Source organism: Bison bison, unplaced genomic scaffold (assembly GCF_000754665.1).
Source record: "Bison bison bison isolate TAMUID 2011002044 unplaced genomic scaffold, Bison_UMD1.0 scf7180017864068, whole genome shotgun sequence".
NCBI classification, from domain to species: Eukaryota; Metazoa; Chordata; class Mammalia; order Artiodactyla; family Bovidae; genus Bison; species Bison bison.
Window position 1 is genome coordinate 2,142,863 of NW_011494640.1, and position 21,729 is coordinate 2,164,591.

The 21,729-nt window shown below is 41.8% G+C and overlaps 1 protein-coding gene across 1 annotated transcript in view; it reads left to right on the forward strand.

The window, feature by feature from the left end:
• KPNA6 (karyopherin alpha 6 (importin alpha 7)) overlaps window positions 1-21,729 on the forward strand; it is a 55,593-nt gene extending 33,864 nt beyond the window's left edge. The window contains exons 2-14 of the mRNA XM_010836900.1: window positions 7,021-7,154; window positions 8,006-8,098; window positions 10,285-10,384; window positions 11,531-11,625; window positions 12,613-12,744; window positions 14,179-14,267; window positions 15,038-15,137; window positions 15,458-15,621; window positions 15,790-15,868; window positions 17,491-17,616; window positions 17,932-18,059; window positions 19,019-19,197; window positions 21,087-21,729. Of these exons, the coding sequence (XP_010835202.1) occupies window positions 7,021-7,154; window positions 8,006-8,098; window positions 10,285-10,384; window positions 11,531-11,625; window positions 12,613-12,744; window positions 14,179-14,267; window positions 15,038-15,137; window positions 15,458-15,621; window positions 15,790-15,868; window positions 17,491-17,616; window positions 17,932-18,059; window positions 19,019-19,197; window positions 21,087-21,274 (1,607 nt within the window). The 3' untranslated portion in view covers window positions 21,275-21,729. The remainder of the gene's footprint in view (window positions 1-7,020; window positions 7,155-8,005; window positions 8,099-10,284; window positions 10,385-11,530; window positions 11,626-12,612; window positions 12,745-14,178; window positions 14,268-15,037; window positions 15,138-15,457; window positions 15,622-15,789; window positions 15,869-17,490; window positions 17,617-17,931; window positions 18,060-19,018; window positions 19,198-21,086) is intronic.

Here is a 21,729-nt window from a genome sequence, read left to right on the forward strand (position 1 = left end):
TCTTGTGCTTCTTCCAGCCCAGCGTTTCTCATGATGTACTCTACATATAAGTTAAATAAGCAGGGTGACAATATACAGCCTTGATGTACTCCTTTTCCTATTTGGAACCAGTCTGTTGTTCTATGTCCAGTTCTAACTGTTGATTCCTCACCTGCATACAGATTTCTCAAGAGGCAGATCAGGTGGTCTGGTATTCCCATCTCTTGAAGAATTTTCCACAGTTTGTGGTGATCCACACAGTCAAAGGCTTTGGCATAGTCAGTAAAGCAGAAATAGATGTTCTTCTGAGACTCTCTTGCTTTTCCATGATCTAACAGATGTTGGTAATTTGATCTCTGGTTCTTCTGCCTTTTCTGAAACCAGGTTGAACATCAGGAAGTTCATGGTTCACATATTGCTGAAGCCTGGCTTGGAGAATTTTGAGCATTACTTTACTAGCGTGTGAGATGAGTACAACTGTGTGGTAGTTTGAGCATTCTTTGGCATTGCCTTTCTTTGGGTTGGAATGAAAACTGACCTTTTCCAGTCCTGTGGCCACTGCTGAGTTTTCCAAATTTGCTGGCATATTGAGTGCAGCACTTTCACAGCATCATCTTTCAGGATTTGAAATAGCTCCACTGGAATTGCATCACCTCTGCTAGCTTTGTAGTGATGCTTTCCAACGCCCACTTGACTTCACATTCCAGGATGTCTGGCTCTAGGTGAGTGATCACACCATCGTGATTATCTGGGTCGTGAAGATCTTTTTTTGTATAGTTCTTTTGTGTATTCTTGCCATCTCTTCTTAATATCTTCTGCTTCTGTTAGGTCCATACCATTTTTGTCCTTTATCGAGCCCATCTTTGCATGAAATGTTCCCTTGGTATCTCTGATTTTCTTGAGGAGATCTCTAGTCTTTCCCTTTCTATTGTTTTCCTTTATTTCTTTCCACTGATCACTGAGGAAGGCTTTCTTATCTCTCCTTGCTGTTCTTTGGAACTCTGCATTCAAATGGGTATATCTTTCCTTTTCTCCTTTGCTTTTCACTTCTCTTCTTTTCACAGCTATTTGTAAGGCCTCCCCAGACAGTCATTTTGCTTTTTTGCATTTCTTTTTCTTGGGGATGGTCTTAATCCCTGTCTCCTGTACAATGTCACAAACCTCCATCCATAGTTCATCAGGCACTCTGTCTATCAGATCTAGTCCCTTAAATCTATTTCTCACTTCCACTGTATAATCATAAGGGATTTGATTTAGGTCATACCTGAATGGTCTAATGGGTTTTCCCTACTTTCTTCAATTTAAGTCTGAATTTGGTAATAAGTCCCATGGTTAAGACCCTGCATTTCCACTATTGGGGGCCCACATTTGATTCCTGGTCAGGGAACTAAGATCCTGCAAGCCACTTGGCATTACCCAAAAAGAAAGTATAATGTAATTATTGATAAGAAAAGACTTCTGCCATTTTGTTCTTTTTTCTTTCTTTCTTATACCTTTTTGTCCCTCTCTTCCTCTATTACTGCCTTTTGTGTTTAATTTGTTTATTGTAGTGAATTGTTTTCATTCACTTCTCATTTCCTTTGTGTATATTTTTATTTTGTGTGTGTATGTATGTATATATATATATAGAGAGAGAGAGAGATTGTGGGCTTTACATTTAACATCCCAAATTTATCACAATGTAGTTTGAATTGATACCAACTTAACTTCAATAGCATACAGAGCAAAGTTTTGTTCATTATTTTATGCATTTGTCTTCTTTTTAATAATTTCCATGTTTTTAGTGAGTCTTCCTTGCCGCGTGCAGGCTTTCTCTGTGGCGAGCAGGGGCCTCTCTTGCTGAGGAGCACAGGCTCTGGGCACACAGTAGTTGCAGCTCTCGGACTCAGTAGTTGTGATGCACAGGTTTAGTTGCTCCACAGCATGTGGAATCCTCCTGGACCAGGGATCAAACCCACGTCCTCTGTATTGGCAGGGGGATCCCCATCTATTCTACCACCAGAGAAGTCCTACGTTTTCTTTTAAATCATATACAAAATAAAAAGTGGCATTACAAACCAAAAATCCTAGAAAACTGGCTTTTATATTTCCCCATGTAGGTACCTTCGCTGGCTTCAAGTTACTGTGTAATGTCCTTTCATTCAACTTGAAGGACTCCCTTCAGCATTTCTTATAGAGCGGGTCTGGTGGTAACAGATTCCCTCAGCTTTTGCCTGAGAGTATCTTGGTTTCTCCTTTGTTTTTGAAGTGCGGTTTTGTCAGATACAGAATTCTTTGAACGTTTTTCTTTAGCGCTTTCAATATCTATACATTTAAAGATCTCAGTGCCTTTTTGATGAAAAACTGGCTTGTATGTGATGAGTCACTTCTTCCTTGCTGCTTTCAAGATTTTCCTTTTATATTTGGCTCTCAATAATTTGATTATGTTTCTAGATGTAGACCTGAATTTTCCTCCTTGAAATTGAGTATCTTTCTGTGTATATTGATGTCTTTTTTTTTTTTTGCCATTATTTCTATAAAATTCTTTTCCCCTTTATCTCCCATTTCTTTGACTCCCATAATGCATATTTTGTGGTTTGATTGTTGGAGTTTCATGGATCCCTAGGCTCTCTATTCACTTTTCTCTATTCACCTTTCTGCTCAGACTGCATAATTTCAATTTTCCTGTCTTCAAGCGTGCTACTTCTGTCTGTTGCCTGCTCAAATGTGCTGTTGAACCCTTCTAGTGAATTCTTCATTTCAGCTATTATATTTTTCAACTCCAGAATTTCTTTTTGGTTCCTTTTCTTTTTTTTTTTTTTTGGTTACTTTTCTATTTGTTGAATTACCTTTTGGCATCATTTTCTCTCTACTTGAAGAACTTTAGACTTTCTTTAGTGCAGGTCTTAGAGCTTCCCTGATAACTAAGTGGGTAAAGAATCCACCTGCAGTGGAGGAGATAAAAGAGAAGTGGGTTTGATCCCTGGGTCAGGAAGATCCCCTGGAGGAGGAAATGGCAACCCACTCCAGTTTTCCTGCCTGAAAAATCTCATGGACAGAGGAGCCTGGTGGGCTACAGTCCATGGGGTGGCAAAGAATCATACAGGTCATATGTGACTGAGCACAGTGGCTACAACGCAGGTCTGCTAGAGACAGTCTCAGCTTTTGCTTGTCTGAAAAAGTCTAAAGTACAATTAATGATGTTATTTCATTATCCTTTTAAATTTTATTTTTTGCTGAAGTATAGTTAATTTTCAGTGTTTTAGATTCAAGTGTACAGAGGATTAATTCAGTTATATGTATGTGTGTGTGTGTGTGTGTGTGTGTATTCTTTCTCAGATTGTTTTTTTTTTTTGGCTGCACCATGTAGCATGTGGGATCTTAGCTCCCCAGTCAGAAACTGAACCCATGTCCCCTGCAGGGGAAGTACAGAGTCCCAAACACTGGACCACCAGGGAAGTCCCTCAGATTCTTTTCCATTATAGGTTACATTATAGGTTTTACAGGATATTGAGTGGAGTTCCCTGTGTTACAGGGTAGTTCCTTGTTGTTTACATACCTTATATATGGTAGTGTATATGTGTTAATCCCAGACTCCTAATTCTTCTCTCCCTCACCTTGTGCTGGTATTATTTGGAATTTTTGTAGCTTCAGACATGACTAAGCAACTGAGCATGAACATCCTTGTGAATTATAGGACCTTCTCTCATATTATCCTTCTTTGGTATTGTTATCAAAAGAATGTCCTTTTTCCAGAAGGAAGTATGTGTAAGAGTGAAACAACTTATTTAAAAAATTGGTAAAACTCGAGAATTCCCTGGTGGTCCAGTGGTTAGGACTCTGAGCTCTCATTGCCAAGGGCCTGGATTTGATTCTTGGTCAGGGAACTTAAATCCTAGAAGCTGCATATTGCAGCCAAAGAAAAAAAAAAAAAAAACTTTTTAAAATCTCATTTGTAAAACCATTTAGACCTGGCATTTTTCTTTGTGGAAATATTCTTTAGTGCTGATTCGGTATATTTAATGGTAATAAGGCTAGGTTAGATATTCTGAGTCACTTTTAGCAAGTTATACTATTCTAGAAATTTGTCTTTTCAAGCAAGTTAGCTAGCATAAAGTTGTTCATAGTCCCTTTTTTTATCTTTTCAGTTACCTATAGTTATGTTCTTTTTTCATTTCTAAAATGTGTGCCCTCTTTTGTTCCTGAGAGATCTAACCAGAGATTTGACTATTTTCAGTCTTTTGAAAGATCCGAGTTTCACCCTTGATTCTCTCTACTGTATGATTTCTCTCTCCTTTCTACTTTTTTTCCCCTAACCTGTGTACCGAAGTCATTAATGTTCAGACTTTATATTAACTTCCTAAGGCTTATATCCAATTAATTAAATTTCAGACAAATGAAACACTGGCATGTAAAGGGCAAGCCTTAAAACTCTCAGAAGACATCACAGGGTATCTTTCTGACCTTGGGAGCATTAAAGGATTTATTAAACAAGACACACAGAAAGAGCTAGGTATTAAAGCAAAACTTCCATTATAGTTAAGAACCTGTTAAAGAACTCCATAAAGTGAAAATTGAAAAAAAGTGAAAAGAGACTAGAAGATATTTGTAATACAAATAATCAACAAATAGTTAATAACTAGAATATCTTAAGAACTATAAATCAATAAGAAAAGGACAAGTAATTCAATGGAAAAATATTTGACATACCATAAACAGACATTTTTCACAGAAAGGGAAACATGGCTAATTAAAATAAAATCTAATAACCCTATTAGTAATGCAAATCTTTATCCTAATGAAGTACATTATATTCAGTAGATTGGCAAAAGTGACCGTTCTGAGTAATAGGATGAGTATCAATGAGAGCTCTTGTATTGCTAAGCTAATATGAATTGGCATCACTTTGGAAGGCAACATGGTACTTAGCTGATGAAGTAAGACTTGATGGTAACACGTGAAACTGTTAAAACTCCTATAAGAAGACACAGGAAAAAAAGACCTTAGTCTTGGCAATGATTTTTTTTGGAGGGGGGAGGGTGATAAAACACCAAAGCACAAGCAGCAAAAGCAGAGATAAACAAGTAGGACCCATAAACTAGAAAGCTTAAAGTAGAAAACTTAAAAGCTTCTGCACAGCACCCCTCCCCCCCCCAAAAATAAAAAGGTCAGCATTTGATGGCTGTTTCTCTCACTGCTTGGAGCCTTAAGTAGTGGGATTTTAGCCTATCATATGTCTAAGCTGACTTACCTTCACTCAGGGCATCATGGGAATTGGGTGACTGTCTGTCAGTGCCTTCTGATTTTTGCAGAGTCAAACAATTAAAAAGAGAGAAATGGTCAACAAAATGAAAAGGCAACCTGTGGAAAAAATATTTCCTAACTATATATCTGACAAGGGATTAATATCCAAAATATATAAGGGACTCGGTGATGCCATACATCCATCTCCAAATCAACCACCACCGAACCAATGGACATGAGTTTGAGCAAACTCCAGGAAATAGTGAAGGACAGGGAAGTCTGGTGTGCTGCAGTCCATGGAGTCACAAAGAGTCAGACACGACTGAGAAACGCCACAGCAACAACAATATAAGGGGCTCATACAACTCAGTAGCAAACAAACACAAATATTGCAAGTGAAATTGGGCAAAGGATCTGAATACACACTTTTCCAAAGCAAACATATAAATGGCCAACAGGTTCATGAAAAAGATGCTTCACATCACTAATCACTGGGGAAATGCAAATGATGATGTGTTTATACAATGAAATAATATAACATAGGAAAAATTAATGAAATAAGGCTTCATGCAAAAACATGGGTAAATCTTAGAAATCCAATGGAGGGGGGATAATTCTCAGTAGACTGAACATAGTATGATGCAGTATTTAGGGGCGTACATATATGTGACTCATAAAAATGAAAGCAAAGATAATGACAATTCATAATAGCAGTTTTCTTTTGGCTGGAGTTGGGATGGAGGAGCCCGGGACAGGGGGAGACCTTACTACTAGATTCAGGTATATTAATCTAGTTCTTGGATTTAGTGGTGAGTTGACAGGTGCTCATTGTATTATTTTGTTTGGTAACTTAACATGTTTCATCTTTTTTGTATGTAGCAAATGTTACAGAATAAAATTTTAAATTTCTTTTAAAAAATAGAGGAGCGGCCATATGAGTTACTTAAAAATATATATATGCATGGTATTCCACTGAATTGGGTACACTGTATTTCACCTTGTAGGTTAAATATATTTGCATTTATTCAGCAAGTCATGTAACTTTTCTCTCGTCATGGAAGTGATCGTGGCTTGTCAACATTTACCATATGCCTAGTGCTGTTCTAAGTAGTTGTTATTGTTCAATCACTAAGTTGTGTCCAAATCTTTTGTGTGGCCCCATGGACTGTAGACCACTAGGCTCCTCTGTCTGTGGGATTTCCCATGCAAGAATACTGAAATGGGTTGCCATTTCCTTCTCGGTCTAAGTAGTACTTCACATGTGTTAAGCTGTACAGTCCTTCTAACAGCTCTGTGTTTTAAAAGATAGGCTCCTGAGGCACAGAGTTTAAAGCAACTTACTGAAGGTTGCACAGCTAACAAGAAGAAGCGTCAGTATTGGGACTTCCCTGGTGGTCTAGTGACCAAAGACTTCATGCTCCCGGGCGGGGGGCCCGGGTTCTATCCCTGATCAGGTACCTAGATCCCACATGCTGCAGCTAAGACCTGGGACAGCTGAGTAAATAAACAAATTTAAAAAGGGAAGAGCTGGTATTTGAATCCCTACAATCTGCCTCCAGGGCCTACACCTTTTAACTACTAAGCTTGTATCAATTGCTATAACGGCACTTATTTAATAAACTTGTTAAGGAAACTGTGTTGTTGATGTGGGGGTGGTAATAGAGATCTCAGGGGCAGTTATTGAGATTATCAGGCTTCACTGGGAAGCTGTGAGTCCTCCTTAGTAGGGGAGGGTGGGTGGAGAGAGAAGCCAGTGAGCAGAAAATGCTGTCCTTTTAAGAGCCTTTGCCAGTGTGTTTGTGTCTTCCCTTCTTCCAGAGACCATGGCGAGCCCAGGGAAAGACAATTATCGAATGAAGAGTTACAAGAACAATGCCCTAAACCCTGAGGAAATGAGGCGAAGAAGAGAGGAAGAGGGCATTCAGCTCCGGAAGCAGAAACGGGAGCAACAAGTGAGTTAACCTGAGTGTTCTCAAATGTGCTCTTTAGAGAGGTGGTTCAGCCACCATGGTTGGCCTCCACCTCACATTCTCACTTTCCCCTTGGGAAAGTAGCTTAGCTCTGTGGGCCACTCACCCAGTTTGATTTGTTGTGAAGAAATGTTGGAAGCTTTGAGAAAGAACTGTCCCTTATTCCTCTTCCATAATTTCGTACACCTTGTTATCATTTTAATTGTCTTCAATATAACTTTCCAGCGCTAACCCCTTGTTTTTACTCAGTAGTCACTGTTAGGTCTGGCTTTCAAGGCCCAGTCTCAAGCCTGGCCTTTTAAGAAGTTTGTCAACCATTCTGGGCTGCCTTCTATTTCCTGAGTCCATTCTTTGTAAGTCTCTCTAGAACTGAGACTATTAATGCTTCATCATCTGCACTCTGCCACACATCACCACCACATTGGTTCCTTGCCCAGGTCTGGATGCTAACCTGCTTTTGCCCACCCTTATTTCTCTTCTTTGAAGCCTTTTATATATGTGTGTCCTTATACATGTGTGTGTGTGTTTATATATATATATATATAGGGTATATATAGGGTGTGTGTATACATATATAATATATGTGTATATCTGTGCCCTTTTATACAAAGGGCACAGAAATTTTAAAAGATTTGCTTATAAAAATGTTCTCCAAAAATATAAACAATAGATGTAACATAGAAAGTAAAGCCCTTGAATATCTTTCCATATCAGTAGATAAAGTTTGGCATTTTCTCATACACTAGCATTTCCTTGACAGTCATGCCGTAATTTAACATCAGGTTGTTCTTTGTTCCTTGTTTCTATACACCATTTCTTCTCTTTCCTTTCAGCTTTTTAAACGGAGAAATGTGGAGCTGATCAATGAAGAAGCCGCCATGTTTGATAGTCTTCTCATGGACTCCTATGTGAGCTCTACCACTGGGGTAAGACCCTTGCATGTGCTTCAGGCAAGCTTGAGAACTACTTGCTTCTACAGAACAGAAATGGAGCAGTTCATATCATCTAGTAGCTTTACCAGCAATCATGCTAATCTCTTTATTCCATGGGCCCTTTTGTATTAGGCTAGTGCGAACGTAATTACTGTTTCAGACCATGAATTTTAAATCATTCTAACTAGACTCAAACACATCTTTATTAATCAAAACAGGAACCATTATAATCAATTTGTTTTTGCCCACAAGAAATAAGTTTTTTTTTCCTGTAGCATAAAAATCTGCGCTTCAGGATTCAACAGACTCTTAGAAAGCATTTTCTGCCTCCTGCTGGTTGTGGAAGCGTTTTCCCTAGAAAAAGAGATGCTTGAAGATGTGGCAGTTGGTGAGAGGTCAGGTGAATGTGGCAGGTGAGACAAAACTTTGTAGCCCAGCTCGTTCACCTTTGAAGCATTAGTTGTACGGCAGTCAGGCATCGTCTTGGAGAAGAATTGGGCCGTTTCATTGACCAGTGCTGCTGCGGCATTGTCGTTTTCAGCGCATCTCATCTACTTGCTGAGCATACTTCTCAGATGTCGTGGTTTCACCGGGATTCAGAAAGCTATAGTTGATCAGACAGGCAGCAGACCACCAAACAGTGACCATGATCCTTTTTTGGTGTAAGTTGGCTTTGGGAAATGCTTTGGAAGCTTATTCATGGTCCAGCCACTGAGCTGGTCATCATCAGTTGAAAATCCACTTTTTGTCTCATATCACATCTAATCAAGAAATGATTCATTGTTGTTGCATATAATAAGAGAAGATGACACTTCCAAACAACAATTTTTTTTAATTTGAGGCACCCACCTATTGTGTTTTTTCACCTTTCCAATTTGCTTCAAATGCCAAATAACCATAAAATGGTCAACATTGAGTTTTTCACCAACTTGTCATGTAGTTAGATTTAAGAGGATAAGTTTCCACGGATCCTCTCGATTGATATTGTCAACATCCGATGGCTGGCCACTGTGCTCCTTATCTTCAAGGTTCTTGTCTCCTTTGCAAAACTTCTTTAAAAAAAAAAAATCAGGCATTTATAAACAAGAAAGCGTACATTAATTACATAAAAATAGTTTTCGAATAGTAGAGTAGGTCATTAGAGTATTGTCATTAGCAGCAACAAAGGAGAGAAGGGATGGTGATGTGGACATTCCTCGCGAGTACCAGGGGGCAAAACTTCTTGAACACACTGCACTGTACATTCGTTAGCAGTTCCTGGGCCAAATGCGTTGCTGATGCTGCAAGTTGTCTCCACCACTTTACAACCCATTTTGAACTCAAATAAGAAAATAGCTCAAATTTGCTTTTTGTCTAACATCATTTCTCTAGTCTAAAATAAATATAAAATAAACAGCAAGTAATAAAACGGGAGCTGGTGATGGACAGGGAGGCCTGGCGTGCTGCGGTCCATGGGGTTGCAAAGAGTCGGACACGACTGAGCGACTGAACTGAACTTAATAAGTCATTAGCAAAAAAACAAAGTGATAAATGCACATTAAAGTGATGTATAACATAACCACATTTATTTAAGAATGTATTCCAATATCAGGTGGCAAAGTTCAACAGTGCAAAACAGCAATCACTTTTGCACCAACCTAATCCCCAGTCAGCTTAAGGAGTCAGCAGGGATTTGTCTCTGGTGAAAACACCAGAGGAAACATTTAAGAGGAGCTTTCAGTTGCCTCAGAGGTTAAGAATGACTTCTAAATGTTCCAGCTTGAAGCAGCTATGGATTAAACATCTGAGCTGCTGTTGTGCCTTCCTCTTGGCCTCAAGTCTTTTTTTTTTTTTTTGGCTATGCTGGGTCTTCATTGCTACATGCAGGCTTTTCTCTAGTGACAGCTACTCTCTGATTGGGGTACAAGAGCTTCTCATTGCAGTAGCTTCTCGTTACAGACTATGGGCTCTAGGAGCACAAGCTCAGTAGTTGTGGCATATGGGCTTAATTACTCTTCTGCATGTGGGATCTTCCCAGCCCAGGGACTAAACCCATGTCTCCTGCACTGACAGGCAGATTCTCAACCACTGGACCACCAGGGAAGCCCTGCCCTCAAGTCTCAGGATGCCAAACAGGATTATGGGCTTATATCTGGCTCTAGTGTTGGTTTGCAAAATCATGAACCTGTTTTATGTCCTAGGAGAGTGTGATCACAAGAGAGATGGTGGAGATGCTCTTTTCTGATGATCCTGACCTGCAGTTAGCAACCACACAGAAATTCCGGAAACTGCTCTCCAAAGGTACAAAGCCTAGACTTCCCCAGGGAGGCCCTGCATGACTTAGCCTCTTCTTTCCTCTCACTGACCTCATCAACTACTGCCCTTCACTCATTCTGCTCTAGCCCTGCTGGCTGTGGCATCCTTGGACAAGCCAGGCACATTCTTACCTTTGCATGGGCTGTTCCCTCTGCTTGATACCCTTTAATTGCAGATATCTGTGTGACAGGGCTTCCCTGGTGGCTCAGTGGTAAAGAGTCCATCTGCCAATGTAGGAGAAGCAGGTTCGATCACTGGGTCGGGAAGATCCCCTGGAGAAGGAAATAGCAACCAACTCTAGTATTCTTCTTGCCTGGAAAATCTCATGGACAGAGGAGCCTGGCAGGCTATATTCCATCGGGTTGCAAAAGAGTCAGACACGACTCAGCAACTAAAGAACAACAATCTGTGTGACAGCTGCTTCATTTCTGTGGTTAGATCCTGCCTTTCTCAGCAAAGCCTACCCTCACACCATATCTAAAATTGCAGCTCCCCCACCCCCTGCAGCATTTTTAATCTCCTTACCTGGCCCTACGTATTTTATTTCCTATTACACTTATTACCTTCAAACATAACAGTATTTCTTCTCACTAGGATATAAGCTCTATGAGGACAGAGACTTTTGGTTTGATTCACTGTTGTATTCTTGGTACCCAGAACCACGTCTGGCACACATTTTTTGCTCAGTAAAAATTTGATGTATGATGGGAAAAATATTTTCTTTTCTCCCAAGGACTTTTGTCCTTTGACCTTGGGAGGACTTTTCTTCCTCCCGAGAAAAGAATGCTGATCTTAGAAGGGAAGTGTTTAGACTAGCATTGCACCTACTTTGGTCATCTCTCTCGTACTTTCTTGCTTGCTTAGGTAGGTAATGTTATTTACTTGCTTAGATTTAGAAAGCCAAAGGTGAGCATACTTAGATTAGGATTGGCTTTACTCTTTAGATTCTCAACTATTTGATACAGTTTGAAAATGACCTGCTATTGTTAAAACTACCTCACCAGAAGGAAGCTTGGGAGTGTTTATAAGGATGGTGAGGAGTATGTAGGAAGGGTGGTGGACTGACCCCAGTGAATGCATCACCCAGCCCTTCTCCTGACTTCTCCTCTCTTTCCTTTGTCCCTCTCCCAGAGCCCAGTCCTCCAATAGACGAAGTTATCAACACTCCAGGAGTGGTGGATCGGTTTGTGGAGTTTCTGAAGAGGAATGAGAATTGTACCTTACAGGTGAGGCCCAGGGTGGAGAGGTACCAGATGAATGCTCTTTTTGCCAAGAAATTGCTATGGCACGCTTCTGCAGACACAGCTCTGAGAATGAAACATTTAAGGGGATGCTGTTACCTCAGAGGACTTGGCCTCAAGTAAGAGAGCCACAAACTCTTCCCCAAAACAGTCTCAAAGGAAAGATACCAGAATATGACAGGTTCATTATTCAGAGGTTGTAATATAGAATAAATATGTATATATGTATGTATGTATGTATACATATACATACACAAAACGTTCTAGTCCATTTCTAATTCTGGAGTGAACCACTTTCCTTCTCTGGGTCTCTTTTATCACAAATGAGTGATGAGCCACTGTACGAGAACTTATTAGAAATTTGGCTGAAAGGGTCCTTGAGAGACATCTCACTTTTATCCTGGTTTCAGAAACGAATAAAGTGAAGTGCAGGAAATCAAAACATGGCTTGCCGCAACCCACTCCAGTATTATTGCCTGGCAGATCCCATGGACAGAGGATCCTGGCAGGCTTCAGTCTTTTGGGTCGCAAAAGAGTCAGACATGACTTAGCGACTCAGCAGCAACAACCTACTGAGGTGGTGGGGGAATAGTAAAGATTTGGTGTTGCTCCCAGGTTTCACTACTTTTCTTTCATTCTTGCTCCTTCTCCTAACTCTTTCAACCTCTCTGCCTCTAGGAAAAACAAACAAACAAACAAACAAAACGTGGCTTGCCCAAGGACTCATGGGGGCTGTGGTGGTGCAGGACTAGACCTGGGACCATGGAAGCCTAGCTCTGTCCTCCTATTATGTTATGTCACTGCCAGTAATTCTTCCTTTCTTTTAAAGGAGAAGAGGGAAAGGCTTGTGTTGTTTTTTTTTTTTTTTTTTCCAAGTCAGGGGCAGGAGACGTAGCTGCTCTGAGCCAGCTGGTAGGCACGGCTGCTCTGTCTGGAATGACCTCTCAGTCATGGCTTTAATCTCACTTTCAGTTTGAAGCTGCCTGGGCTCTAACAAACATTGCCTCTGGAACCTCTCAGCAGACCAAAATTGTCATTGAAGCAGGGGCCGTCCCCATTTTTATAGAGCTGCTTAACTCGGACTTTGAGGATGTACAGGAACAGGTAATACCCAAATTTGACTTAATTCTTGATGATGTCAGTGGTATAATAAAAAATGTATTTTGTCTTTATCCCCAGGTAAGAGGTTAAGAGCAAAGAGCTCCTAAAAACCTTGGGATTTTCTTAGTGATCCAAGCGTCTTCTATTATCCCTAAAGAGCACGTTTGCAACACACCTGAGTGTGTGCTCATGAGATGACTCAGGGTGGGGCCCTAGATAGCTTCAGGAAGGGAGGGCTAGTGATCAGAAAGACCAAACTTGGGATTAGAGAATAGGAACTTTTAACCCCACCCCACCCCCACTCTTCCCACCCCTCCTCCCCAACCTCCCTAGGGATGTTACAGGGGGTAAATATTGGGTTATAAAAATCTTGAACAGTGAGATTCGGAGAGCATCTGGGTTGGTGCACACTCACTGTGCTGGGAAGGTGACCTGCCTGGAGAGGGCACAGGCGTTCTGTGCAGCCCCTACTCTTTGCCCCATGCCTTGCCCTCTGCATCTCTTCCATTTAGCTCTTCCTGAGTTGTATCTATTAAACTGCTAAACATGAGTACAGTTTTCCTGAGTTCTGTAAATCATTGCAGAATGTGGAACTCCTGAATTTATAGCCAGTTGGTAAAAAGAATAGGTGGCACCTGGGAGTTGTAACTAGTATCTAAGTGAGGCCAATCTTGTGGGACTGAGCCCCCTACCACTGAATTGATGTGGCTTTCCTGGTAGCTCAGTTGGTAAAGAATCTGCCAGCAATGCAAGAGACCCCAGTTCGATTACTGGGTTGGGAAGATTCCCCTGGAGAAGGGAACAGCTACCCACTCCAGTATTCTGGCCTAAGAGAATTCCATGGACTGTATAGTCCATGTGGTCACAAAGAGTCAGACACAACTGAGCGACTTTCACTTTTCACTGACACGGTATCAGAGAATTGATGTAGAAGAAAACTCCACATGTTGGGTGTCAGGTGGTATTGGGAAAAAGACACCACAGTACCCATTTTTCAACATCTACGGATCACAAAAACCCTACTTCCATTTCTTCCGCTGGAGTTTTACTGGTTGACTAGAAGTGGAGTGGTACTGGGGATTTTTCCTCTACTAAGACATTAGGGTTGGTCCTATGAGACTACAAGAATGCAAGTTTCCCATCATTTTCTCCTTTTATGGGAGATGAGGAGGTGAGGATAAGGAGGTTTTTGGTTTGGCTTCTCTGGCTGCAGGACAGTGGCAGCCTGCTTTCCCCCCTGAACCCAGGAATTCTCAGAGGAAAAGTCCTCACAGAGCAAGCATGCAATAAGGATATCAGCAAGGAGGGCGCCTGAGCTTATTGGGTATGTTTCAGGCCGTGGCAGGGTGTTCGTCCTGGTCACCGCTGTGTGTCACTCTGGGTGCTCACAGAAGCCGCTAGGCTCTGTGGCTGACAGTTCCATCCTCGCTTTTTTAGGCAGTCTGGGCACTGGGAAACATAGCTGGAGACAGCTCCGTTTGCCGAGATTACGTCTTGAACTGTTCCATCCTCAATCCTTTGTTAACGTGAGTAATTACTGTCATTTGCACCTGGGGCATCTGTAGGGCAGCCATGTAGCAGATCTTTGGGGGACAGTTGACCTTAAGATGATGAGTAAATCCAAAAATGCTAACTAAAAGTGCATTCTGGTTGACAGAGTAAAAGTTATCTTCTGAGAGTAAGAGCCTTGTGCCACTGGCCTGTGTCTTTTGCTTCTGAGCCAGAGGACAGAGGGAGAAGTAGCCCATCTGGAAAAACCTAACCTTCTCTGCAAAATGCATTGATTTCCTATGGGTTTATGCATAGGTACATTGGAGAGCTCTGTTGTAAACCACAGATCTAAGACCCCATGCAGGGTCATATTGATGCTCCCATCCCTTCCTCTATGCCCTTAAAGTAGAGCTACATCTAAACCAAAGCAGAAGGAGGAGTTTTTCTTCAGAAGTCACAACCTCGTAAGCTACTATTAGAACTCTTTCGTGGGCCTGTCACAGAAAATCAATCTGTACTGCATAGCTAAAGCCCTCACACTAAAACTTCATTTAGCATGCTTATTCAAGGTCCAGCTCTCTGTCCTTATTAGCTATGGGCTTAACAACCACATCTGGTCCTAATCCCCTATGAAGATGTAGGTTGGCCCCCTGGACCAAACTAACTCACTTAAATTATGGGTAGGAAAAGACAGTGAGGCGGCTAGAGTCGTAGGGTCTGATTGGATGTGCTCCAGGGGCTCATAGACAACGGCTCTATGCAAAGGGCATCATTGGTCAGGATCTGGCTTCTGTGTCTCCTTCAGACTCCTTACCAAGTCCACACGACTGACAATGACCCGGAATGCGGTCTGGGCCCTGTCAAACCTCTGCCGAGGAAAGAACCCACCCCCAGAGTTTGCAAAGGTAAGAGAGCTTCTTACCAGTTCCTGAGTAATAGCAGGTTCCTTCATATGGAGGAATTTTGACATAGGAGTTTTCAAGTCTTTGGGGAACCCTCAGAGTCTCAATCCACGGGAAACTCAAAGAGGCAATCATCAGTGAAGTAGATGATCTCATGTGCCAGGGTGGTAAAGTGAAAATGTGGGCCTGATGGCTTAATGTAGTAGAAATCTCTGGGCCTTAGACTTACGCAGTAGAGGAGGGCTCGGACATGTTAGGAAGTTAGTGGTAGAGCTGATGTAACCCTGTCCCCCTATGAACCCCTCTCTCTCTGCTTCCAATAGGTCTCCCCCTGTTTGCCCGTGCTGTCTCGCCTACTCTTCAGCAGCGACTCAGACTTGCTGGCAGATGCTTGCTGGGCCCTCTCTTATCTATCTGATGGCCCCAATGAGAAGATCCAGGCAGTTATAGACTCTGGAGTCTGCCGGAGATTGGTCGAGCTTCTCATGTGAGTGATCCTAGTTAGAAAGGGTGCAGATTCCAAGCTCAGAGCTGCAGTCAGCAGTCTGCTGCCCTGTGCAAAGGTGTGGACCCATGAGTGCTACAGGCCTCGGTGGTCAGCAGAGCTAAAAGCTTGGTGCTGGGCCTCTGCTGACCACATCTCCCTCCTCTGTAGGCACAATGATAACAAAGTGGCTTCTCCTGCTCTGAGAGCTGTGGGTAACATCGTCACCGGGGATGACATCCAGACCCAGGTAAGGAGGAGGAGGAGAGCTGTCTGTGGGCAAAATCCTTCCCTGCCGTAGACTTTAGTCCTGGGGGAGGCAGTGTGATCTAGGAGAGAAAGCATAGGCTTGAAGGAAAAATTCCAACTCTGCCACTCTGTATGATTTGTGGGCAACTTGGTTGCCTTTACTTTTTGTATAAATTGGAAGCAAGTCATTATCCATTGGGTGCTATTGAAGAAAAACTGAATGGAATAACTTGACTTACTACCTGGGACATGGTAAAGTCCCAGCTTTTCTGTTATGGTACCTTTGAAATACTAAAATCTTTGGAGCCTCACCCCTACTTCCTAACTAAACCTTTAGGATCCCATGGGTAACCTCATGTTAGTCCTCTGTTAGTAGTAAGTATAGTTCAGTGCCATTAAGTGCATTCACATTGTCATTTAACCATCACAATCATCCATCTCCACAACTTTTGCATCATTCAGAACTGAAACTCCGTGCTCTTCAAATAATAACTTCCCGTTTCCCCTTCCCGTCATCCCTGGTAACTACCACATTACTTTCTGTCTCTTGGGAGTTTGACTCCTCTAGAAACCTCGCGTAAGCCAAACCATATATGTTTGTTCTTTTGTTTCAACTTACTTTACTTAGCATGTTTTCAAAGTTCATTTCATATTTTAGTATGTCACACCTTCATTCCTTTCGGTGGCTGAATAATATTCCTCGGTACACCTGTGCCACATTTGGTTTATTCATTCATCTGTTGATCGACATTTGGGTTGCTTTCACCTTTTGGCTAGTGTGAGTAATGTTGCATTGACTGTTGGCATACAAATCTCTGTTTGAGTCCCTGCTTTCAGTTCTTTGGGATATATACCCAGAGGTGGAATTATTGGGTCATGGGGTAATTTTATGTTTAAAGATTTTGAGGAACCACCATACTGTTTAGCACAATGGCTGTACCATTTTACATTCCCACCAGCAATGTGCCAGGTTCCAGTTTCTCCACATCTTTACCAACAGTTTCTACCATCTTTTTATCATCTTTACCAACAATTGTATTGCCTGGATTTTTTAAGAATAAAAATATTTTTATAATAAATTTTATAATTATTATAATAAATTTTTATATATAATAATTTTAAGACTATCCTAGAGACTTCCCTGGGGTCTGGGGGTTAAGAACCTGCCTTCTAATGCAGGGGACTCGGGTTCAGTCCCTAGTTGAGGAACTAAGATCCCACATGCTGTGGGGCAACTAAGCCTGGATGCTGCAATGAAGACCCAGCACGGCCAGAAAAACAGAATAACTGCCCTATGAAGTGTGAAGCTGTATCACTGAGGTTTTGACTTGCACTTCCCTACTGAGTAACGGTGTCTGGCATCTTTCATGTGCTTGGGGCCCCTGCCTGTTTTCTTCGGAGAAATGTCTGTTTACGTCCTTTGCCAATTTTAAACTATGTTCAGCTTTTTTTTTTTTTTAATGTATTCTGGATATTCATCTTTATCAGATATATGATTTGAATATACTTTCTCCCATTCTGTGACTTGTGTAATTCACTCTGTTGAAAGATGTCTTTCGGTGCACAAAAGTTTTACATTTTGATTAAGTCCAATTTATCTCAATTTGTCTTTTGGTGTTCTAGGTCATTCTTAACTGTTCAGCCCTGCCTTGCCTCCTCCACCTCCTGAGCAGCTCCAAGGAGTCAATCCGAAAGGAAGCTTGTTGGACCATTTCAAATATCACTGCTGGCAACAGGGCTCAGATACAGGTAGAACAAGCAGTTGGGAGATTGAGGAGCGGTGGTAGAAAGGCCTAGGATCACAAGACTTTGTGGGATATTGCCTTCTAGATGAAAAAAATTCTCTTTTGAAATTGGAATCAATGTATGCTGTTGGTCAAAGATTCTGTGGAGCAGAACCCAGGTTCTTCTGCATCACCTTATGTATATGGGAAGGACAAAGGAGAACTTTGAGGAAGGGGAATGTGTCTAAATCTTAGCTGATTTGTGTTCTGGATTTGCTTATTCTCCTTGAAATGACTTTTTTCCCTCATATCCCACCCCCTAACCCTCAATTCTTCTCAGGCTGTCATAGATGCAAACATCTTCCCTGTATTGATCGAAATCCTTCAGAAAGCAGAGTTCCGTACAAGGAAAGAAGCAGCCTGGGCCATCACCAATGCCACATCAGGAGGAACCCCTGAACAAATCAGGTACCACAGTCCTTCCCATTGTTTGAGTGATATGTTTACTCTACCTGTCAGCTTATGTTAACTGCCTTTGCTGGGATAGGTCTACCCCTGTTCAGTAGGGTTTAACTGATAAGCTGCTAGAGTGTAGCCTCTTTTCCCTCCTAAAGAATGGACACTTAAGACACAGACGTTCATCTCTCCTCTGCCTCTTTCTACCCACAAGAGAATTTAAATCTGTATAATTCACAATTACTCATACAAATGAAAGAGAACCATGCGATGGCTCATTCAGGGCAGTCTCCTTGAGAAATCATTTTTGACAGTGATACTTGGGAGAAATAAATAGGAAAGCTGTTTTGTGTGAAGATGCTCTTTGATTCTGCTTTCCATTATGAACTTGAGTTGGAGTGATGGGAATTAGAGAAGTACCTTGCCTTCAGCTTGTAGCTTAGGAAGGGGGAGTATATTCAGCATATTATAAAACCTTAGGAGAAAAGGATAGCTTTTGAGGATATAGGTTTGTGAATGGCATTTTGGACAGGAAAAGGCCTAAGTAAAAGTACAAAAATCAGAAACCTAGAGACATTCACATGTTTGACTGGAATGTAATATTCTTGGAAGGGAATAATGTGAGATGAAGCTAAAAAAGCCTAGGAGCCTGATTGTATTGAGAGTAGAGCTTGGACTGTGAAAATTTTAAGCAGGGAAATGATGTTTCAGAGTAGGTAGTACTGCTACAGGGACACATTACAGACCAGGAGGAGAAATCTGTGGCAGCCTTCTACATGGAAATGAGCTAAACCAGTAATATTGACGGGGTGAAGAGACTGAGATAAAGCCTGGGTGTTTATGAGGGCTCAGGCAGAGTGAATTGCTAAGAGCATTGATATGTGTGAAGGAGACCCAGGGACCCCAAGCACTGGCCTGGCACCTGCCTTATCTTGTCTTGATTTAGAACTTAACTGGTCTCTGCCCTTCAGGTACCTGGTCTCCCTGGGCTGCATCAAACCCCTGTGCGACTTGCTGACTGTGATGGATTCAAAGATTGTGCAAGTGGCCCTCAATGGACTGGAGAACATCCTTCGGCTTGGAGAGCAAGAGGGCAAGCGCAGTGGCTCAGGGGTCAATCCCTATTGTGGGCTCATTGAGGAAGCCTATGGTATGTGCCTTCTCCCCAAATTAATGTCTGTCATAAGTAGAGTTCAGTTCTAGTTCAGAACCTCTGAAGTAGTATATGTATGTGAGGGTATGTGGTCAGCATTGAATGCAAAGTTTTATCCCACAAGTTCCATTTCTTCTGAGGAGCAATAGATCAGTTCTCTTTCTGATAGGCTGTACCCAGTAAGTAGGTTATGGTACAGATGCAAAAATAAAGCTCCAGAATTGATAATAGGATAAGGAGCTGGAAGGCATGTTTTCAGCTGAGTTTCTAGCAAGTTCCTTTCTTTTGTTTTTCCATTATAAACAAGCTTATTACAAGATACTTGTAAGTTCTCTGTGCTGTACAGGAGGTCCTTGTTGTTCATCTATTTTGTTAATAGTAGTTTGTATCTAAGGCTTCCCGGGTGGCACAGTGGTAAAGAATCCTCCTGCCAATGCAAGAGATGCGGTTTGATCCCTGGGTCATAAAGAGTCCCTGGAGGAGGAAATGGCAACCACTCCAGTATTCTTGCCTGGAAAATTCTGTGAACAGAGGAGCCTGGCAGGCTACAGTCCATGGGATCCAACTGAGCAACTCGTGTGTTTGTGTGTGTGTGCGCGTGTGCGCACACACACACAGAATTTGTATCTGCTAATCCCAAACTCATAATTATCCCTCTCCACCTTTCCCCCTTTATTAACCATAAGTTTGTGTTCTGTGAGTCTCTGTTTTATAAATAAGTTCACTTGTATCATTTTTTTAGATTCCACATATGAGTGATATGATGTTTGTCTTTGTCTGACTTACTTCACTTAGTATGATAATGTCTGGGTCCATCCATGTTGCTGCAAATGGCATTATTTTATTCTTACTTGGGGCTGAGTAATTTTCCATGGTAAATGTACACCACATCTTCTTTACCCATTCATCTGTTGATGGACACTCAGGTGGCTTCCATGTCTTGGCTATGGTAAATAGTGCTGCTATGAACATTGGGGTGTATATATCTTTTCAAAGTAGTTTTCTCCAGATATATGCCCAGGAGTGGGATCGCTGGATCATATGGTAGGTCTATTTTTAGTTTTTCAAGGAACCTCCATAGTGGCTACACCAGTTTACATTCCCACCAACAGTACAGGAGGGTTCCCTTTTCTCCATAGCCTCTCCAGCATTTATTATTTGTAGACTTGGTTTGTTTTTGGTTTTTTATTTGTCATACCTCTTGGCTTGTGGGATTTAGGCCTTGGTAGTGAGACTGCTCGATCCTAACCATTGGACTTCCAGGGAATTCCCCTGAAGACTTTTTGATGATGGCCATACTGACTGGTGTGAAGTTATACCCTCATTATATTTTCGATTTCCATTTCTCTAATAGTTAGTGATGTTGAACATCTTTTCTTGTGCCTCTTGGCCATCTATATGTCTTTGGAGAAATATCTGTGTAAGTCTTCTGCTCATTTTTTGATTGGGTTGGGCTTTTCGTTGTTATTATTGAGCCATGTGAGCTGTTAATAATGTTTTAGAAATTAAGCCCTTGTCAGTTGCAAATATTTTCTTCCATTGTACAGGCTATCTTTTTGTTTTGTTCATGGTTTCCTTGGCAAGTTCTGTTAGGGGTACTGGATTGACTCACTGCTCATCTCCAAGAGATTCAGAATGGTTAACAATTTGCCCAGGTTAAACCACTGATTAATAACTGACATTTTAGTTGTTTTCCTTTGGAGTTATGTAATTTTAACTAAAGATCGCAGCTCTCCTCTTTCAGATCAAAGAGAGACCTAATCATATTACTTGTGTTTATAAATGCTAATATACCTCAGGGAAGGCAAAATACATTCATGTTTTATGGACCCATAGTAAAGCACTCCAAGTTCATTCATCTCCCTACTTCCTTCTTGCCACCATAGGCTTGGATAAAATTGAGTTTCTGCAGAGCCATGAGAACCAGGAGATCTACCAGAAGGCCTTCGACCTCATTGAGCACTACTTTGGTGTAGAAGATGATGATAGCAGCCTGGCTCCCCAAGTGGATGAGACGCAACAGCAGTTCATCTTCCAGCAGCCTGAGGCTCCCATGGAGGGCTTCCAGCTATAATGTCTGCCTCCAGGGAGGGGAGGGGATGGGAAGCACCACCAACCAGCGGAAGAGCAGCCCTCTGGTGGGCGGGAAACCAGCCCCACCACCATCAGCCACCACACACCTCTGCTGCCCTGGAAACTGTGCTCTTGACCTGCTCCGACCCCTTCCCTGGAGGGAGCACCCTCTGGACAGACAGAACCATCTGAGGCTCACGTTTGGGTTTTGTGACAAGAAGGGGACGTGTTGGGTTTTTCTTCCTTACACTATATTTTGGCTGCACATATGTCTTTAACCCAGGAGCCCAGGGGTAGACAAAGGAGGACTGAGGTAACCAATTTTGCACCTTTTTTTTTTTTTTTAATTTTTATTTTTTTCTTCTTTAGTGGTGACTTCCTTCCCTATTATCTTCCTTCATCCTTCCCAGTCCTCTGCCCTGATCTGTGTAACTCTTATCTTGGGTACTTGAGCAG